The sequence below is a fragment of the Palaemon carinicauda genome, chromosome 36 (genome assembly GCF_036898095.1).
Source record: "Palaemon carinicauda isolate YSFRI2023 chromosome 36, ASM3689809v2, whole genome shotgun sequence".
NCBI lineage: Eukaryota > Metazoa > Arthropoda > Malacostraca > Decapoda > Palaemonidae > Palaemon > Palaemon carinicauda.
In genome coordinates, this window is record NC_090760.1 from 16,389,169 (window position 1) to 16,410,882 (window position 21,714).

Consider the following 21,714-nt stretch of genomic DNA (forward strand, 5'->3'; position numbering starts at 1 on the left):
TATGTGGATGAAATCGTGGTAAGGAGTAGATGGAAATGGCTTGGGTATGCTTTTTGCACTTCCTCACGAGAGATTAGTTCACCAACTTTCAACTAGGCTCCACAAGGCACTAGAAGAGTTGGAAGATTCAGGCCTACATGGTTGATGACTATGAAATGTGGAGTAGGAGATGAATGGAGAAGTATTGATTTAAAAGCTCAAGATAGAGACGACTGGTGAAATCTAACCAAGGTCCTTTGCGTCAATAGACGTAGGAGTAGATGAGGATGATGATAAAGTTTTATTTACTCTTGAGCAAATCTCATGTTTCACAAGAAGCAATATGTTAGTTACGTATTTACACAAGTTATCTCAGTGCTGTTCAGAGTCTAGTGTTTTTATTTAGAAGTTTTGATATTTTTTAGTGTAATGGATAGTCGCAGTGCAATTAACATGGCCAAGAAAGTATCTTTTTTCCTAACACATGAGGAATGAAAATCAGATTGAAAATTAGGCCTACAAGTGATAAGACTTAAAATAAGTTGCCTCATTTTGCTCTGATATTCGACTCATTAAATCTCAACTATTAAAAATAAAGCAATTTAAAAGAAAAATGCGTGAAAAATGGAATAAAAGAAGGTTTGTTTTAGACAATAAATAGTACAATGATACTTTAGTTAAAAAAAATTCATTAAAAATTAAATATAACTCAAAGAAAAAAAAAGGGAATGTTATCAATCGTGTTCTCAGAACTTCTGGTAATTATTACAAAAATGTAAATTTTTCATTGTTAAGGCATGAGAATTTCTTCAGTAATTTTTGAGTTGAAATAAATGTGCACGTCACCCTAATAATACTTAGGCGTCCCCATGGGAATTTCATCTTAAAAATGCAAAATACACAGGAATAACCAGGGGAACTTCACAGCTGACCGTGATTCAACATTTTCTAATGCATCGAGTGAAGATAAGACTACCCTAAAAAATATCTTTATTAGTAGTAAAAATATGAATAATTTAACACTTTTATTTAGGGTGGCAATGCGATTAATTAGAATGATTTTACTTCAGAGGTTAAGCAATTGATAAATGTCATGCAAAGAATTTGTAGAAATGTAAGATTTTTTTTTCTATTTTTATTATTATCATGATTAATTAGACTACATGCAGAGAGAATATGAGTAATAGTACAAAGCAGTATTAGTAAACAGTTGCGCTAGGTTGGTTTGCTGTGAGCAATCAAACTAAAGTTTCCCACCATCACCAATCAACAGCAGCCAGTGTGGTGATGAAAACGGCCAAACCCCAGATATGACTAAGGCTATGTCTGAGGTATTTTTCTTGTAGTGAACCATAAACGGCTACATTTGTTGTTGCTTTATATACATATATGCACACATATGCCATGACCTCCCACCTCTTCTTTGATTTTGTGGTTGAAAGTTCAAAAAGCGCCAACAACACGTGTTGGTAAAACATAACATTATAGACTAATATCTGGTGTTGCATTTCCCATAGAGCTCCAAAATTTACAACAATAAATTAAGTTTGGATTTGGGCATTAAGCCATTAGTTACTGTATATATACTTTAATAAAACAATACTATAAAATTTAATACAGTAAGCAAAAGGCCATTTGAAATAACCTGATATCTATTTCATTTGAAACCTGACTATTTGTTGAATTTTGTAGCTGAAAATCCTAGGCATGGGATTCAGGTTGGGTCTACCCTAGGCCAAAATTTAACAAATTTCTACTTTCAAACAATTCAACTTACAAACATGTTCTTGGAACCAATTAAGTTTATGGTTAAGAACCTTCTGTGCTTTAATTATCATATGTCTTTTCTGTATCAAGACTTACTATCCACATATAATTAGAAATGCCTTCCATTTCTTTTTTCTAAATTGAAAATGAATGATAAGAAATATGCTTGCCTCTTTATGTCACAAAACCATACAAACAAGAGAACTAATTTATGTAATAGGCATTACGTCAACAACGTTATTCTATTATTGCTTGCTAAGAACTGCAAGCAGTAACAGAATGTTGTTGATGTAATGCCCATTACATATAGATAAATAATGCAGCATTAAATAAAACCCCAGTTCACTCCTTTTTTGATGAAAGAGGAAAATTTTATCTAAAACTAAAGTTTATCTATAAGCAACAAAACAAAATTCTTGATTCAAGAAGCTATAAATACTTTAGTGAAAACACTTTTAAATTTTCCCGCAGAGTATCTCAACCTTATATAACGAGGCAAGAGGAGAATTCCCGTGGGGAGAAGTGCCTCTTTTTATTTGGACGCTTTATTTAGGAGACTGACAGACACTACTAGAGAGACACTTCAGTTTCTGCTGCAGCCGAGGACATGGGTGGAACTGTCAAGACATCCGTTTTTGCCTTAGGGGCTCTGCTCCTGTTTGCCCTGCTAGTAGGTGAGGACTAAACCCTATTACTACTACTACTATTATTATTATTATTATTATTATTATTATTATTATTAATATTATTATTATTCTTGCTAAGCTACAGCCCTAGTTGGAAAAGCAAGATGCTATAAGCCCAGGGGCCCCAACAGGGGAAATAGCCCAGTGAGGAAATGAAACAAGGAAAAATAAAATATTTTAAGAAGATTAATAACATTAAAATAAATATTTCCCATATAAACTATAAAAACTTTAACAAAACAAAAGAGAATATAAAGAGTATAATTATTAATATTCTCTTTCATCATTTGTCAAAGAAGCCATGATTAGACATGTTGAGATGTCAAAATCTATCAAAAAAAAAATTCCCAGATTTTCTAAAGGTCATCCGTGAATGGCAAAGGCAATGGAAAAAATCAATGCCCCAGAGACTGATGATATATACATTTGATCAGCAGCCAAGCTAGGACCAGTTAGGCTCAAGCAATGGCTGCTGATAACTCAGCAGGTAGACTTATAGGCTCCTACAAACACCCAATCCTTATTAGGCTCAAGCAATGGCTGCTGATAACTCAGCAGGTAGACTTATAGGCTCCTACAAACACCCAATCCTTAGCTCAAAAGAATGGTAAGGTTGCAGACACTACAAAAAGCTATCAAACACAAGTCCAACATATCACAAAGCAGGGATGTTTCCAATAGGCTACCACAACCCTATATCATCAAGTCCTGACTGCTATTTGAATTTGAATAACTATTGTTTTTAGTGTAAGAGTATTGAAAACATTATCATAAACATGCTTGGCTTAGGGGATCCCTCAAACACAGATCAAATTATTCTATTCAAACTCTAGAAAAAAAGGTGCAAAATTAAGAATAAACTATGCCAGGTATTGTTTCTTAGAAATTCAGTAAAAATGGAATAGGTAAATGATCAGAGGTTGATTTAAAATACAACCATCTTTGCACTGGGTATCCAATGATAACTCATTTGCTAAAGTATGAATGTGATGGTGACTTATTTCCCTAATAAGGGATAAACTAAAGAAAGTCCAGAAATTTTAATGGGATATTTTTGCATAAAACTTATGTACCAAGATATTTTTGGAATTTGTATTTGATTATTAAACCTATAAATTCATTTAAAAGAATAGCACATGAATAACCGATAGATTCATTAAAATAATAAGCTATGAATCCAGAGGCTAAGGTGGCTGCGCAAGTACTGTAATTAACTATAGGAAAACATAATTGAAAAGAGGTTAATAGTCAAGTGTTCCCCTTAAGAATTAGTGCCATACAATATGAGGCACTGAAACTGCTTATTATAGATCATCAAAATAAACTTCTCTCCTGGAATGATAAATCCAACACTAATAATTCATTCTTAATATAATACTTGCTCGGATGAAATAATTAAAGTTTTCGGGGATACATGGGATCAGAATTCAATGTAATGAGCTGTATTCTAGTTAAAATTTGATAAATGAGACATAAAAAGGTGGTGCACAACAGAGTTTCTGAATTTGTGCAAAATATGGAGTTTTCATGATAAAACAAAGTTTTATGAATACTTACCTGGCAGTTATATATACAGTGAACCCTCGTTTATCGCGGTAGATAGGTTCCAGTCGCGGCCGCGATAGGTGAAAATCCGCGAAGTAGTGACACCATATTTACCTATTTATTCAACATGTATATTCAGACTTTAAAAACCTTCCCTTGTACGTAGTTCTGTTAACAAACTACCCTTTAATGTACAGAACACTTAATGCATTTACTACAGTACCCTAAACTAAAACAGGCACAAATATTAAAGGTAATTTTATATCATGCATTTACTAAATACGCTAAAAAGCACGATAAAAAATGGCAACCAATGTTTTGTTTACATTTATCTCTGATCATAATGAAGAAACAAACTGGAGGTAGAGCTTTGCTTATTACCCAGACATATTTCCCATACTTTTCCCTTAGAACTACATCACATCTTCCTACTTTAGATATATATATATATATATATATATATATATATATATATATATATATATATATATATATATATATATATATTTATATATATATATATATATATATATATATATATATATATATATATGTATATATATATATATATATATATATATATATATATATATATATATATATATATATATATATATATATATATATATATACATATATATATATATATGTGTGTGTGTGTGTATATATATATATTTATATGTATACACATATACATACCTACATATATACATAAATACATGCATACATATATATATATATATATATATTACTGTATATATATATGGGTTATGGAAAAAATCCGCGAAGTGGTGAATCCGCGATGGTCGAACCGCGAAGTAGCGAGGGTTCACTGTATATAGCTTAATCTCTGACGTTCGGCAGAATTTTTCAAAACTCACAGCAACCGCCGTGTGGTGGTTGTGCGGTTAGGTGGTTAACAACCCTTACAGGGTGGTACTTGGAATCATTCCCGTTTTCTGTTCCTCAGATCATCTTTGCCCGACCTGTCTCCTGAGTGGAGGTGGGTGGGCCTTAAAATATATATATAACTGCCATGTAAGTATTCATAAAACTTTGTTTTATCATAAAACCTCCATTTTTATGAATAGAACTTACCTGGCAGTTATATATATATAGCTGATTCACATATTTGGAGGAGGGTGACAGACAGTTAACATCGTTGGGAAAACAACAATAAGTTGGAGGAGAAAAAACACCTTGATTCCTTACCTGCTAAGGTAGCTGACTTCAAAGGTTCCTGCCTCTTGAGTCACTTTCCCTTAGGAGTGTCAGCCCGGAGTGGACCTGTCATGCTGAAAACAACTCAATCGAATCTGTCAAACAGGGTGAGACCAACAACTTGACTAGATTTCAGAACTACCTATGCCCCTTTTTTAAAAACTGCAACCTTACTCAAACTAACCACCTAACCTTGCAGAATAAATATAAACTATCTAGCTAGACTGAGGGTACTGTACCACAAGTCAAAGTCCTCAGACAACCGTAAAAACACCAAACCAAACACAGGCATACAAAAGCTATGGTTGAGGGGAGGTAGTAACTCCTTTGCCTAATACAGAAGCTGTAGCTATGTATGGGCCCAAGGTGTAACACCTTTCATAATCCACTCTTACCTCTCTGAGGTAATGAGAGGCAAACACAGAGTTGCTTCTCCAGAACGTTGCATCCATAATCTGTCTAACTGATAGTTCTTACGATATGCCAAAGAAGTAGCAATAGCTCTCACTTTCTGAGCCCTTACTTTCAAAAGGCCGAAGTGCTCCTCCTCACACAAGAGGTGAGCTTCTCTTATAGTTTCCCTCAGGAAGAATGACCATGCATTCTTTGAAAGGGGCTTTTGCGTATCTTTCACTGAGCACCATAAGGAATTAGATGCACCTCTAACATTCTTAGTGTGAGATAAATACGCTCTGAGGGCTCTAACTGGACAGAGGAGCCTCTCCTGCTCTTGACCCACTAGATTAGTGAGGTTAGGAACCTCAAAAGTCTTCGGCCAGGGTTTTGATGGATTCTCAATCTTGGCGAGGAAGTCCATCCTCAACGCACATACTGCTCCATTCTGGTTGAAGCCCACTTGCTTCTCAATAGCGTGAACCTCGCTGATCCTTTTAGCTGTGGCCAGAGCCATCAGGAAGAGGGTTTTCTTCGTAGCATCTCTAAGAGACGCTTGTGAGATGGGTTCGAACTTCTTGGTGCATAGGAACTTCAGAACCAGATCCAGATTCCAAGCTGGGGGCCTTAACTGAGCCTGCTTAGTTGTCTCAAAAGACTTCACGAGAGCTTGCAAGTCTTTATTCGGAGACAAATCTAAGCCTCTGTGCCTACAGACAGCTGAGAGCATACTCCTATACCCTTTAATCATGGATACGGCCAGTTTAGCATCCTGTCTGAGGGACAACAAAAAATCCGCTATTTGGCTCACAGAGGTAGTGGTTGAGGAAACTTTGTGCTGCCTACACCAAGCTCTAAAGGTTTCCCACTTAGATTGGTAGACTCTTTGCGAAGAGACCCTCCTCGCTCTGGCAATAGTTCTTGCAGCTTGCACAGAAAAACCTCTCGCTCTGACAAGCTTCTCGATAGTCTGAAGGCAGTCAGTCTTAGAGCGAGGGGGATTTGATGATACCCCTCGAAGTGGGGCTGTTTGAGAAGCTTTGGACTTGGAGGAAGGCTTCTTGGAAAGTCCACCAACATGTCCACCACTTCCGTGAACCATTCTCTTGTTGGCCAGAATGGAGCTACTAGGATCATACTTCCTGATTCAAGGAGAGCAAATTTCCTGATGACCAGATTGATGATCTTGAATGGGGGGAACGCATATGTGTCCATCCCCGTCCAGTCCATCAAGAAGGCGTCTACTGCTATTGCCTCCTCGTCTGGGACTAGGGAGCAGTAGTTGGGGATCCTCTTGTTTTGGTTGGAGGCAAAGAGGTCTATTAAAGGTCTCCCCCATAACTTCTGACAGACCTGGTGGTTGAGGGTCCATTCTGTGAGAAGAACTTGCCCTTTCCTGTTGAGCATGTCTGCTCTTACATTCTTCTGTCCCTTCATGAATCTTGTTAGCAGTTCTATTTTGTTTTCCTTTGACCACAGAAGGAGCTCCTTTGCTGTTTTGAACAGAGACAGAGAGTGAGTTCCCCCTTGCTTTCTGATGTAAGCTAGAGCCATGGTGTTGTCCAAGTTGACCTCCACTGTCCCCCCTGACACTGAGTCTTTGAAGGCCTTCAGTCCTAACAGAATGGCCATCAACTCTTTCCTGTTGATGTGCCATCCGGTTTGATTCTTTTCCCAAGAGCCTGAGACCTCCTTGCTTCCTAGTGTTGCTCCCCATCCTGACTCCGAAGCGTCTGAGAACAACACTAGGTCTGGGTTCTTCATGTACAGGGAGATTCCTTCTCCTAACAAAGCTGGATCCAGCCATCAAATCAGATGATCCTTGATTTCTGCTGGAATGGGGAAGGAAAGGGAGTCTTCCTGAATCCTCCTGTTCCACACCTTTGATAGGAAGTGTTGAAGAGGTCTGAGGTGCAGTCTTCCCAAAGAGACAAACTGTTCGAGCAAGGAGAGGGTTCCCAGCAAACTCATCCAATCCTTCGCTGAGCACTTCTGTCTCTTCAAGAATTCTCGAACCTTCTCGTGGCACCTGGTCTGTCTCTCTTGGGAGGGAGAAGCCCGAAAACGAACAGAGTCCAGAACTATTCCCAAATAAAGAATAGTCTGACTTGGCTTGGTCTGAGATTTCTCCCTGTTGATGATGAGACCCAGTTCTTGAGCCATCATGAAAGTCTTGTGTAGGTCCTCCAGACATTTCTCTTTCGACCGTGATCTTATCAACCAGTCGTCAAGATAAAGAGATACTCTTATCCCCTCTCGATGAAGCCATCTTGCCACGTTCGCCATTACTCTGATGAAGACTTGCGGAGCAGTGCTGAGGCCGAAGCAAAGGGCCTTGAACTGGAGGCACTTTCCCTGGATCATGAATCTCAGGTACTTCCTTGAAGTCGGATGGATGGGGAAGTGAAAATAAGCGTCCGGTAAATCCAGAGACATCATCCAGTCCCCTGGACGTACTGCTGCCAGCACTGACTGAGTCGTCTCCATGGTAAAATTTGTCTTTTCCACAAAGACGTTCAGAGAGCTGACATCCAGAACGGATCTCCATCCACCCGAGTTCTTGGGTACCAGAAACAGGCGATTGTAGAAACCTGGGGAGGATAGTTCCAGAACTGGTTCTATCGCTCCCTTCTCCAGCATCTGGTCCACCAGGTCCAGTAGGGCCCTTTGTTTCACGGCATCCGAGTACTGAGCCACTAAGGCTAGAGGAGTATTTGAAAGCAGAGGCTTCTTCAAAAGGGGGATCTTGTATCCCTCCTTGATGACCGAGAGGGACCAGGTGTCCGCCCCTCTTTTTTTCCAAGCCTGCCAAAAAAAGGGACAGTCTTGCTACTACCGCTGTTTGGAGGACTTGAACTTCATTTCTTGGAGCGGGATCTAAACAAACCTCTATTCGTTCTTCCGCCCGTCTCCTGCCTTCTTCCCCTGAAGTCTGTTCTCGTAGGAGCTCTACCTCGAAAGGGGTGTTGAAATTTCCTCTCCTCTCTCTTCAGAGATGAAGGAATGACTGGCAAAGTCTTTCTAGCAGAGCGTGACAGGAGGTCTTGAGTGGCCTTTTGCGCAAGCGAAAGGGTAATGTCCCTGACAAGGGACTCAGGAAAGAGATGTTCTGAGAGAGGGGCGTAAAGGAGCACAGACTTTTGCGCAACCGTCACTGATCTGGAAGTAAAAGAACATAACAGGGCCCTCTTCTTCAAAACTCCTGCCGAAAAAAGGGAAGCCAACTCATTTGACCCATCCCTAAGAGCTTTGTCTATGCATGCCATGATACTAGTAAGGTCTTCTGTTTCCTCCAGACATTCAATTTTCCTGGCTAGAGTACCTAGAGACCAGTCCAAAAAACTGAAGACTTCGAAGGCTCGGAAAATCCCCTTGACGAGGTGGTCAAGCTCAGATATAGACCACATAACCTTCGCCGAGTTAAGGGCATGCCTTCTAGCAGTCAACAATACCAGAGAAGTCCCCCAGGGAGGAGGCATGAACTTCCAGGCCCAGAGGTTCTCCAGTCTCGTACCACATGCCCGCCATAGAAGCAAGTCGAGCTGGTGGAGGAGAGAAGGTGGTCTTAACCGCTTGCCTACGCTCCTTCATCCATTCATCAACTTTAGTGAGAGCCTTCCTAGCAGAGATGGAGAGCATTTTGATGAAAGCCGACTGCTTTTTGGCCTTCTTCCTGCTAAACTGCGATTGAGAACGAGGGGCAGCAGGTTGAAACTCCTCCCGATAAAGCTCAAGGAGGGAGCGAGAGAGAACCTTATAATTCCCAGCCGCGTTCGCAGGTTTGTCTTCATCCTCTGAGACATCCTCAAGATCTTGTCCAACCTTTACTTCAGTCTCTCTTCGGGGTGAAGTTTCACCTGCATCCGAAAGAGGCAAATTGTAGGATGCGTCTTGTAAGAGAGGGCTGGATGCATCCTGACACTGAGAACTGTGTGCGTACTGGCGCCGCGCGCTGGAAGCGTCCTGGCGCCGAGCGCTAGAAGAATTCTAGAGGCGGTAGGAGGATGCGTCCTGGCGCCGAGAGCTGGAAGCGTCCTTGCTCCGAGAACTACAATCGTCCTGGCGACGAGAAGCGGAATCGTCCTGGAGAAGCATGCTGGAATCGTCCTGGCGCCGCGAGCGAAAGACGGAATCGTCCTGATGTCGAGAATCGCAAGCGTCCTGGAGGCGTGTCAATGAAGAAGAAGCGCCTTTGACAAATCGCGCCGAGGTTCCCTGAGAGAGGAACTCCGTTCCCTCTTAGAGGCCGATTTCTTAACAGGTAAAGAGTCGTCCTTACGTCTGTCCGACTGGGGGGAAGGGTGGCTAAAAGCTTGTACCAAAGAAAAAAGCTGCTTTTGCATAATAGTCATAAACGACTTAGCGACTGCTGCTGGATCCTGCGGTTCTGATGGCGATGGCTGTCAAGTAGCGCTGGTTGTAGGAAAAGGATCTCTTGACGGTCTCTCTTGACTTTCGTTTCTAGGCTTTGGCCTTTTCACTGGAACGGCATCCAAGTCATCCTCAGAAGGAAAAGCTTCGGGGCTACTTGAAAAGGGAGAGCGAGAACGGGTCTGGTCAGTTAGGTTCCACCTCCTCTTGGTCGGTCTCAAAGCCTCGTACTGCCATTTGCGTCTGGGAGATGGGCTCGGGGAGGACACCATCACTTCCGACACGCCTTTTCCGTGACGGTCAAGAGCAGCCTGGGAAAATGCAACAGGACTGTCTGAGGCGACGGCTGACCGAGGATACGTACCTCTCACTCCCTTACGGCCGTCGACGTAACTTCTCCCTTGGTCCTGGGAGCTTGGTAGAGGTCTAGACCTAGGGTAATGACAGGTTTGATCAGTCGCCACCTCCACTGCACTTTCACTAGCACTAATCCCACTCTTTCATAGCCTTCAACTCAGCCGCCATCCTGGCGTACCGAGGGTCATCCGCAGATACCGTTCCTGTAGATGGGGCAGGAGTTACTTCTTCAGGGGAAGGTTCAACTTCCACAGAGGAATTAATTGATGGTTCAATAGAAATATCCAAACTATGCTCACTAGCAGATTTAGATTTAGATCTCAAAACCCCCATGGCTTTATGTAGCTCTAACTTGCGCACATAGCGCTTCATATCTAACCATTCTTTCTCACTCAAAATCTCACATTCCTTGCACCTTTTATCAAGTGCACAATCAAAACCCCTGTAACCCCAACAAACAGAGTGAGGGTCTACCGAAACTTTCGGTAACCTCACCTTGCATTCCTCATTTACACACACACGAAAATGAAGTTTCTCACTCATATTAAACAAACAAATAGTAACAGAAAAAACACGAAAGCAATTGCCAAAACCCCAAGTCAATGTACTTCACCAAAAATAAGTCCAGTACAGCGACACAGGGAAAGCGAAACGAAAAACTCCAATGGCGGACCAACGATGTTGTCAGTCCAACCGGCAGAGATGATCTGAGGAACAGGAAACGGGAATGATTCCAAGTACCATCCTGTAAGGGTTGTTAACCACCTAACTGCACAACCACCACACGGCGGTTGCCGCGAGTTTTGAAAAATTCTGCCAGACGTCAGAGACTAAGCTATACTGTATATATATATAACTGCCAGGTGAGTTCTATTCATAAAAATCTTATTTTATACAATATAAACCAACCTGCCTAAATGCTTGACATATTAAGCTCGATCCCCACAGGTTTACTTACAATTCCAACATTTCACATTTTGTTTTAGTCCTTATTTACTTAAGAATCTCTTTATTTAGTTAACAATCAGAGAAAAAATTACTCTTTTACATTTCCAGATACTGATGGTTCTACTCCCAATGAGCTGTGTAAATCAACCGGCATGAGTCCTTATGATTACTCGCAGGTAAAACTACTACATTTTTCTTTCAGTTAAAGAAAGCTCTTTACTGGCAATCTCAAGAAGGTTTTCCTACTTCCGTTCTCCATTTTCTTTCAAAATGATATCCATTCAGGGGTGTTTTTGTTGTTCTCTCTTAATAGTTTACAGTATATTATATCTTTTTTAACATTGTTTCTGATCTTTAGATATTCTACATTCTTTATTGTTTACTTCTCATATATCTATCTATCTATCAAGGCACTTCCCCCGATTCTTATGGGTAGCCGACATCATAAAAATAGAATAAAAGTCCACTTTACTCTCTTTGCTCCTCCCTGCCTGACGAGGGATTCAGTCGAGTTTGGTTGGTACTGCCAGGGTACCACAGCCTACCCTCTCTGGTTATTCACCACAAATAAAGCTTCATATGTTAAAATTCCTACTGCTGCTACCTCAGCGGTCACTAAGGCGACCGGAGGAAGCAGTAGCACTTACCGGAAATGCATCACAATCACTCGCCATTCATTCCTATTTCTAGCATGCTCTTTTGCCTCTCACATCTATCCTCCTATCATCTAGAGCTTTCTTCACTCCATCCATCCACCCAAACCTTGGCCTTCCCCTTGTACTTCCCTCTAAATGGCCAAACCACCTCAACATGTTCATGTCCACTCTAGCTGCTAAATAATTTCTTGCACCTGTTCTCACCCTCGTTACTTTGTTCCTAACCCTATCTAATCGAGATACACCAGCCATACTCCTCAGACACTTCATCTTGAAAACATTCAATTTCTGTCTGTTGTTGCTGAAAATGGCGGAGTGAAAGCAGATGCAGAGATTGTACCGACTATGATGTAAAGATTGGAAGATTGGAGTTGTAGGGAATGAAAGTGACAGACAGAAAATGTATGTGTTCAAGATGAAATCTGAAGAGTATGGCTGGTGTCTCTCAATTAGATAGGGTTAGGAATGAAGTTGTGAGGGTGAAAACGGTTGTAAAAAAAATTGATTAGAAGCTAAAGTCAATATGAATGTGTTGAGGTGGTTTTACCATGTGGAGAGAATGGAAAATGGCCATCTGCTGAAGTTGACGAATGCAAGAGTTGATATGAGAAGTACAGGCCAAGGTTTGGGTGAATGGATGGAGTGAAGAAAGCTCTAGGTAATAGGAAAATAGATGCGAGTGATGCAAGAGTGCTAGAAATAAGAATGAATGGCTATCGATTGTGACACATTTCCGATAGGCCCTACTGATTCCTCCAGTTGCCTTGGTGACCATTGAGGTAGCAACAATAGGAGATTCAGCATATGATGCTTCATTTCTGGTGGATAACAGGGAAGGGTGGGCTGTGGCACCCTAGTAGTACCAACCAAACTTGGATGAATCCCTCGTCAGGCTGGGAGAACAAAGAGAATATAAGTCCCATTTTGTTACTTTTTTTCATTTTGGCTATCCCCAAAATTGGGAAAGTACCTTTATATATATATATATATATATATATATATATATATATATATATATATATACTGTATATATATATATATATATATATATATATATATATATATATATATATATATATATATATATATATATATATAAAGGTACTATATATATATAATATATAATATATAATACATATATATATATATATATATATATATATATATATATATATATATATATATATATATATATATAATATATATATACAGTATATATATATATATATATATATATATATATATATATATATATATATATATATATATATATATTAACAAAAGTAACAGTAAATATTTTCTTTCAGGCACTGTGTATGTCTTATTTATTCTACGAGGCTCAACGCTCTGGGCCTCTTCCTTCAAACCAGAGGGTGACATGGAGGAAGGACTCTGCTCTGGGAGATGGTTCGGACGTCGGCCTTAATCTCCAAGGAGGATACTATGATGGTATGGCAAAAGAAAATGAATGAAAAGCTTTAATATTAGTTTTCTTCCTCTGTCATTCATGAATGGTAGAAAAAAGGGCCAGGACAATGTCCTGAAGACTGATAATAGGTACAAATAGTCAGTGCCAATGTATCCTCTCTCTCCACCTATGTTAGGACCAAGGAGGCCCAGGTGATGGCTACTGCCTGATGGCTCGGCAGGTAAACCTATGGGTTCTCTTAAATCTCCACCCCTTGCTCATAAGATTGCGTACAATCCTGGAAATTATTGAGCTACAGCAGGGCTCTTACTACCAACTTATGGATTCTGAGAAAGGGGCATTTCCAATAGACTACCACAACCTTGTTTGACATTTTAAGAAATATGTTATTTTTATTAATGAAATAAATTTTTGAATATACTTACCCGGTGATCATATAAGCTGCAACTCTGTTGCTCGACAGAAAAACCTACGGTCAAAATACGCCAGCGATCGCTATGCAGGTGGGGGGGTACATCAACAGCGCCATCTGTCGAGCAGGTACTTAGTACTCCAAGTAAACAAAGAACCAATTTTCTCCTCGGTCCACTGGGTCTCTATTGGGGAGGAAGGGAGGGTCCTTTAATATATGATCACCGGGTAAGTATATTCAAAAATTTATTTTATTAATAAAAATAACATTTTTCAATATTAAACTTAGCCGGTGATCATATAAGCTGATTCACACCCAGGGGGGTGGGTAGAGACCAGCATTACATGTTTACATTATTATGAGCTAAGTATTTTGTATTTCATTTTAGCAGTTATTCAAAATAACAAACATAAAATAAATAAGTACCTGGTAAGGAAGTCGACTTGAACAATTACTCTGCCTTTTTAAGTACGTCTTCCTTACGGAGCCTCGCGATCCTCTTAGGATGCTGAGCGACCCCTAGGATCTGAAGTATCAAGGGTTGCAACCCATACAACAGGACCTCATCAAAACCTCTAATCTAGGCGCTTCTCAAGAAATCACTTTGACCACCCGCCAAATCAAGTAGGATGCGAAAGGCTTCTTAGCCTTCCGGACAACCCAAAAACAATAATAAAACATTTCAAGAGAAAGATTAAAAAGGTTATGGAATTAGGGAATTGTAGTGGTTGAGCCCTCACCCACTACTGCACTCGTTGCTACGAACGGTCCCAGAGTGTAGCAGTTCTCGTAAAGAGACTGGACATTCTTAAGATAAAAAGACGCGAACACTGATTTGCTTTTCCAATAGGTTGCGTCGATTATACTTTGCAGAGATCTATTTTGTTTAAAGGCCACGGAAGTTGCGACAGCTCTAACTTCGTGTGTCCTTACCTTCAGCAAAGCTTGGTCTTCCTCATTCAGATGGGAATGAGCTTCTCGTATTAACAGTCTGATAAAACAGGATAAAGCATTCTTTGACATAGGCAAAGATGGATTCTTAACTGACCACCATAAAGCTTCAGACGGGCCTCGTAAAGGTTTTTAAATAGAACTTAAGAGCTCTTACAGGACATAAGACTCTTTCTAGTTCATTTCCAACCATACGATAAGTTTGGAATATCGAACGATATTGGTCAAGGCCGAGAAGGCAGCTCGTGTTTGGCTAGAAAACCAAGTTGTAGAACATGTAGCCGTTTCGGATGAGAATCCGATGTTCTTGCTGAAGGCATGAATCTCACTGACTCTTTTAGCTGTGGCTAAGCATACCAGGAAAAGAGTCTTTAAGGTGAGATCTTTCAGGGAGGCTGATTGTAGCGGTTCGAACCTGTCTGACATAAGGAATCTTAGTACCACGTCTAAATTCCAACCAGGTGTAACCAAACGACGCTCCTTAGTGGTCTCAAAAGACTTAAGGAGGTCCTGTAGATCTTTATTGTTGGAAAGATCTAAGCCTCTGTGACGGAAGACTGATGCCAACATGCTTCTGTAACCCTTGATAGTGGGAGCTGAAAGAGATCGTTCTTTCCTCAGATATAAGAGAAAGTCAGCTATTTGAGTTACAGAGGTACTGGTCGAGGATACGGATACTGACTTGCACCAGTTTCGGAAGATTTCCCACTTCGATTGGTAGACTCTAAGGGTGGATGTTCTCCTTGCTCTAGCAATCGCTCTGGCTGCCTCCTTCGAAAAGCCTCTAGCTCTCGAGAGTCTTTCGATAGTCTGAAGGCAGTCAGACGAAGAGCGTGGAGGCCTTGGTGTACCTTCTTTACGCGTGGCTGACGTAGAAGGTCCACCCTTAGGGGAAGTGTTCTGGGAACGTCTACTAGCCATCGAAGTACCTCGGTGAACCATTCTCTCGCGGGCCAGAGGGAAGCAATTAGCGTCAACCTTGTCCCTTCGTGAGAGGCGAACTTCTGCAGTACCTTGTTGACAATCTTGAACGAAGGGAATGCATATAGATCTAGATGTGACCAATCTAGTAGAAAGGCATCTATATGAACTGCTGCTGGGTCCGGGATTGGTGAGCAAAATATTGGGAGCCTCTTGGTCATCGAGGTTGCGAAGAGATCTATGGTTGGCTGGCCCCAGGTGGCCCAAAGTCTCTTGCATACATCCTTGTGGAGGGTCCATTCTGTTGGAATTATTTGTCCCTTCCGACTGAGACAATCTGCCATGACATTCAAGTTGCCTTGGATGAACCTCGTTACTAGTGATATGTCTAGACCTTTTGACCAGGTGAGGAGGTCCCTTGCGATCTCGTACAATGTCAGAGAGTAGGTCCCTCCTTGCTTGGAGATGTACGCCAGAGCCGTGGTGTTGTCCGAGTTCACCTCCACCACTTTGCCTTGAAGGAGAGACCTGAAGCTTTTCCAGGTCAGACGTACTGCCAGTAGCTCCTTGCAGTTGAAATGCATTGTCCTTTGACTCGAGTTCCATAATCCCGAGCATTCCCTACCGTCTAATGTCGCACCCCAGCCTACGTCCGATGCATCCGAGAAGAGAACGTGGTTGGGAGTCTGAACAGTCAGGGGAAGACCCTCTCTAAGGTTGATATACAGTGAACCCTCGTTTATCGCGGTAGATAGGTTCCAGTCGCGGCCGCGATAGGTGAAAATCCGCGAAGTAGTGACACCATATTTACCTATTTATTCAACATGTATATTCAGACTTTTAAAACCTTCCCTTGTACGTAGTACTGTTAACAAACTACCCTTTAATGTACAGAACATTTAATGCATGTACTACAGTACCCTAAACTAAAACAGGCACAAATAGTAAAGGTGATTTTATATCATGCATTTCCTAAACATGCTAAAAAGCATGATAAAAAATGGCAACCAATGTTTTGTTTACATTTATCTCTGATCATAATGTAGAAACAAACTGGAGGTAGAGCTTTGCTTATTACCCAGACATATTTCCCATACTTTTCCCTTAGAACTACATCACATCTTCCTACTTTAGATATATAGATATAGATAGATATATATATATATATATATATATATATATATATATATATATATATATATATATATATATATATATATATATATATATATATGTGTGTGTGTGTATATATATATATATATTTATATGTATACACATATACATACCTACATATATACATAAATACATGCATACATATATATATATATATATATATATATATATATATATATATATATATATATATATATATATATATATATATATATATATTACTGTATATATATGGGTTATGGAAAAAATCCGCGAAGTGGTGAATCCGCGATGGTCGAACCGCGAAGTAGCGAGGGTTCACTGTAGTCCTTTCACCAAGTCAGACAAGACTTTATCTTTCCGGAAACCGGGATCGAGACCGCTTCTAGCGTCTTGTCCTTTTTCCAGTGAAAAGCTAGATGGTATAGAAGAGGACGGAGGTGTAGTCTTCCTAGTGACACAAAATGATCCACGGATGACAGTGTCCCTACCAGACTCATCCACAGCCTGACTGGGCAGCGTTCCTTCTTCAGCATCTTCTGGATGGATAGCAGGGCTGGGGGCTGATCGTCTTGTTCAGCAACGTCCTCATCAGAGGGTTCCTCATCCGAAACTGATGAGGAAACGGCAACGGAGTGGGCAACGTCTGACTCGCTGAATCCGGTCGCACTGGTGGATGCGTGACGGAGCCGGACGCAATATCATGGCACTGCTGCACAGTCTGTGAACTGTCAACAACCATGGGTGCGCGAGGAAGTACAGCGTCAACCCGAAACTGTCTAGACTGTCTGGGTTGTGCAGTCAACACCCTACCGGGTTGCTGAGGTTGACGCACTGCGTCACAACAAGTCACCTCTGCTGGTTGTTGAACGTCCTGAACGTCAACAACCACCTCCGAGCGTCGCTTAACGTCAACGTGCGACTGGCAACCCACACTGGGTCGCATCGGTGGAGGAACCACCTCAACTGGCAGACGCGAGTAGGTTACCTCAGCGTCAGCAGGGCGCACAACCGACCGGTTGGAAGGTTGTTGGCCAGAAGGAGGAACCACCTCAACTGGCAGACGCGAGTAGGTTACCTCAGCGTCAACAGGGCGCACAACCAACCGGTTGGAAGGTTGTTGGCCAGAAGGTTCTTCTCCGCATTTAAGTCCTCTATCAAGGACGCAAGCTTGGACTGCATGTCTTGCAGCAAAGCCCATTAGGGTCTACGGGAGCAGGTGTGGCAACAGACGGGGTTAGCGACTGAGGCGGAACCATTTACCATCCCTGAAAGCCTTGTTATGTGTGACATAATAGTACAGCAAAACTTCAAAGGCTCGACAAAAGTTGAGAAGTTGACCTGTAAACAACTTGGAGCATCTCCTGGCTAGGCGCCAGGGCGAGTCTACCAGAATTGAGAAGTCTATCTGGGCAGAGGCATGAACTCCCAAGCCGAGAACTTCTCTCGTGTCCTATCAGACTCTCGCTCTATAAGCCAGTTTAAAAGAAGGGAAATCAAAGGCTGTATCCCTAAAACTCCTCCTGGTGCAAAAACCAGTCGCCTAGCCAACGTAACGCTCTCTAGGAGAGCAAGAAAGCACTAGCTTAAAAACAACGGCTTCGAAGTAGCTAGGCCTAGTGTAAGTTCTGACGTTAGGCGAACGAGGAGCAGCAGTTACAAGATCCGGACGAAGATCCTTAAAAATCATCATGATTTAATTAAAGTCCATAGGAGGCTAAGCAGCTTAAGGCTCCTCTCCAAATGACAGAGTCCTCAAGGGAATATCAGTAGGAGGGAGAACAGCACTTTCTCATCTACAGGAACCTTGTCCGATAAAAGCTAGGTTATCTCAGTGAGTCTCTCACTGGTGCATTAGTAGCAGACCAGAAGGCAACGTCATGTAACTGCTTGACAGTCTGTGAACTGTCAACAACTGAACTGTCAACCACAACAGGTGCGTGAGGACATACAGTGTTCACTCGAGACTGCTTTGACTGTCTATACTGAGCAGTCAAAACAACTCTAGAATGCGGAGGTTGACGCACCGCGTCAAAACAAAACAACTTAGACTGTTGTTGTACCTCGCGAACGTCAACGGAAGGTTCCGTGCGTTACTGAACGTCAACATGCGGCTGGCAGGGTACACTGGAACGCATGGGTGGCGGGACTCTCTCAGATGGAGTGCGGCAGAAGGTTGCCTCAGCGTCCACAGGACGCACAACCGTGTTGGTTGTAGGCTAGAGGTTGGTGCAGTGTCAACCTTCTCCGCACGAAAGTCCCGCATCAATGACGTTAACTGAGACTGCATGGTCTGCAGCAAAGACCACTTAGGGTCTACAGGAGCAGGTGCGGCAACAGACGGTGTGACTGCCTGATGCGGTACCGCTTTGCCTCTCTTAGGAGGTGAGCAGTCGTCGGAAGACTGCAGCGAGTCCGAACTGACCCAGTGGCTACAACTGGGCCGTTGGACTTGCGCGGAAGGGACCGACTTGCGCTTAATAAGCTGCGAGACCTTGGTCCATGGTTTCTTACGAGAAACCTCTTCCGCAGACGAGAAATAAATGGGCTCTCTCGTCTTTGCGTGGGTGGGGCGATCTTGGGTAGATACGCCCGAAACCACGGAGGGAAACGTCTGTTCGTTGATCAAGGCCTGACGAACCCATAAGTCGTTCGACATTACTTCTCCCCTGGGCTTGGGAGCTTGCAAGAGGTCCCGGACTAGGTGAACGACAGGCACGAACAGACGAACCCTCGGACGCAACACTGTAACACTTTGCGCATATCACTTTATCACTTCGATTTTCTGTTTTGCACTTATTTCACTGAAATCAAAACTTTTACTGATTTCTACCTGAAACCCGCAATTCTACCCTTCATTAAAAGGTAGAAATTGCGAATTCAGTCGTATAATGCAGCTCATTAATACTAGCAAAAAAACAGAAAACATATACAGTATAAAGATAAAAAATTCAGTGGCTGGGAAAGAGACTAAACACTAGTTCAAATAAACTACGTTTACAATCTCTCACCGCACATAGCCTGGGGACAAGAATAAAACCCTAGAAACGTTTTACCTTCTTCCCCGAACAGCGACTAGGGAGGAGAGTAACACGAGAACAACGTTACCCGCTTGAACGGAACGTTTTCTCTCCTCTCTCTCCCTCCGTCTCTATCTCTCTCTCTCTTTCTCTCTTGATTTCGCACCTAAGAGAAGAGCCCAATTATATATCGTCAAAAAAACATGTTATTTGACTAAAGGAAAAAACTGAAAGGTTTTCCAAATAAAAAGTTCCTTTAATTTAGAATTTAAAACATTTAAGCTAAGAAAGAATGAACGAAACGTCAGAATCGATTTACTCTTACTGCAAAGTGAAACCGTGATACACTCTCTCTCTATCGTAACGATAGAGCGCATGTTGAACGTCCTGAACGTCAACAACTGCGTAGTCTAAAAAACTAAACGTTAGTTCATCTTTGAAAACAGTATGAAGACTATCAAAGAAATTCTTTCATAAAACATTAAATTTAAAAAGTTTTAAATTCTTTAAAGGCTAAATACGATATAACGGGCTCAACGTTGATTAACTTCGGTTCCAAGTTAGGACCGCCTACTATCAGGAAAGGTCGCATATAAACAAAACATAAAAATTTATTTTTATATGTTTATAATAAATGGAAAGTTAATCGAAGAGGCCTAATAAAGGCGGAGAGATATAAAATATATAGATCTATAACGTGTTAAGCAAAATTACTAAAAACCTAAACACACTTCCGTCTAAGGGAAGGGTCGGCCATTTAAAAGTGAAAGAGAGTCCATACTCTCTTTGTCACCGTAATTAAATCTATCCAAAACGAGTTCAAGTTTTGAGATGAAGATAAAACACCTGCATAGCGAAAGCTCAAAACTAGAATAGTGTACTTCACCAAATAGTTGTGAAAACAAATCCAGTTAGTAACAGCGTATTAGTAGGTCTTGCCGGTAGCCCGACAGAGAGAAAATTGGTTCTTTGTTTACTTGGAGTACTAAGTACCTACTCGACAGATGGCGCTGTTGATGTACACCCCCACCTGCATAGCGATCGCTGGCGTATTTTGACAGTAGGTTTTTCTGTCGAGCAACAGAGTTGCAGCTTATATGATCACCAGCTAAGTTTAATATTGAAAATAAGCAGTATCCATAGTAGGCCACAATTCATTTATCTCTTGTCTAACCACACCAGCAGATTCAAAGGGAGTACAAAAAATTGCAATATAAAGATAAGGAAATAAACTTGTTATCAAACAAGCACTAAGTTTATAAAACCTACAGAACCTAAAAATAAGATTATAAAACTGCAGTACAGAATAAGCATTGACTTGAGATACGCTCATAAAAACCACTTTTGCAGACAGTCTTTCTTGAGCTCTTTGTCTATATTCAAACTAAATTTTCATGATAAAGCACTGTGCATTTTACATACTGTTGTTAGGCTTACGTTTTACAAAACAGAATAATAACTAAAACTTTATTTTGGCCTGAAGATTCCATGATTTTCGCATATTTTCAAAATTTATTGCATGTCCAGGATAGTTTTAGAGAAATTATTTTCTTCTGATTCAAAGAAGTGACACAATACCCAATTTTTTGGTATAATTGTTTTTAAATTTATTGTTCTTTTGCTCTAGGATATGGAAGACTATATTGGTAGAAAGCACTGTAAACTTGGAAATGTGAACAAATAGCTTGTGAAAAAAGGTGTGGATTTAAACTCGGTTTTTTGTACCCAATGCCACACATGACAAAAATGTAATACAAGTGCACATAGGGAAAACAGAGAAGCAATATGCACTGTTGTGGTAGATTAATAATCCCTAAAATAGTATAACATTTACTTCACCTTGGAGACACACTTCCCTGTGAAGTTAAGGGAACACTAAGGTAGAAAAACCAGACTTGTAATGAGT

The 21,714-nt window shown here is 41.0% G+C and overlaps 1 protein-coding gene across 2 annotated transcripts in view; it reads left to right on the forward strand.

The window, feature by feature from the left end:
* The first annotated feature begins 2,219 nt into the window (after positions 1–2,219).
* The window catches only part of LOC137628775 (endoglucanase E-4-like), a 53,072-nt gene continuing 33,577 nt past the window's right edge, over positions 2,220–21,714 (forward strand). Inside the window, exons 1-3 of one of the 2 annotated variants that reach the window (XM_068359982.1) lie at positions 2,220–2,420; positions 11,376–11,443; positions 13,231–13,372. In XM_068359982.1, coding sequence (XP_068216083.1) covers positions 2,354–2,420; positions 11,376–11,443; positions 13,231–13,372 — 277 coding nt within the window. In that variant the 5' untranslated portion in view covers positions 2,220–2,353. The remainder of the gene's footprint in view (positions 2,421–11,375; positions 11,444–13,230; positions 13,373–21,714) is intronic. The other variant, XM_068359981.1, reaches the window with a different exon arrangement.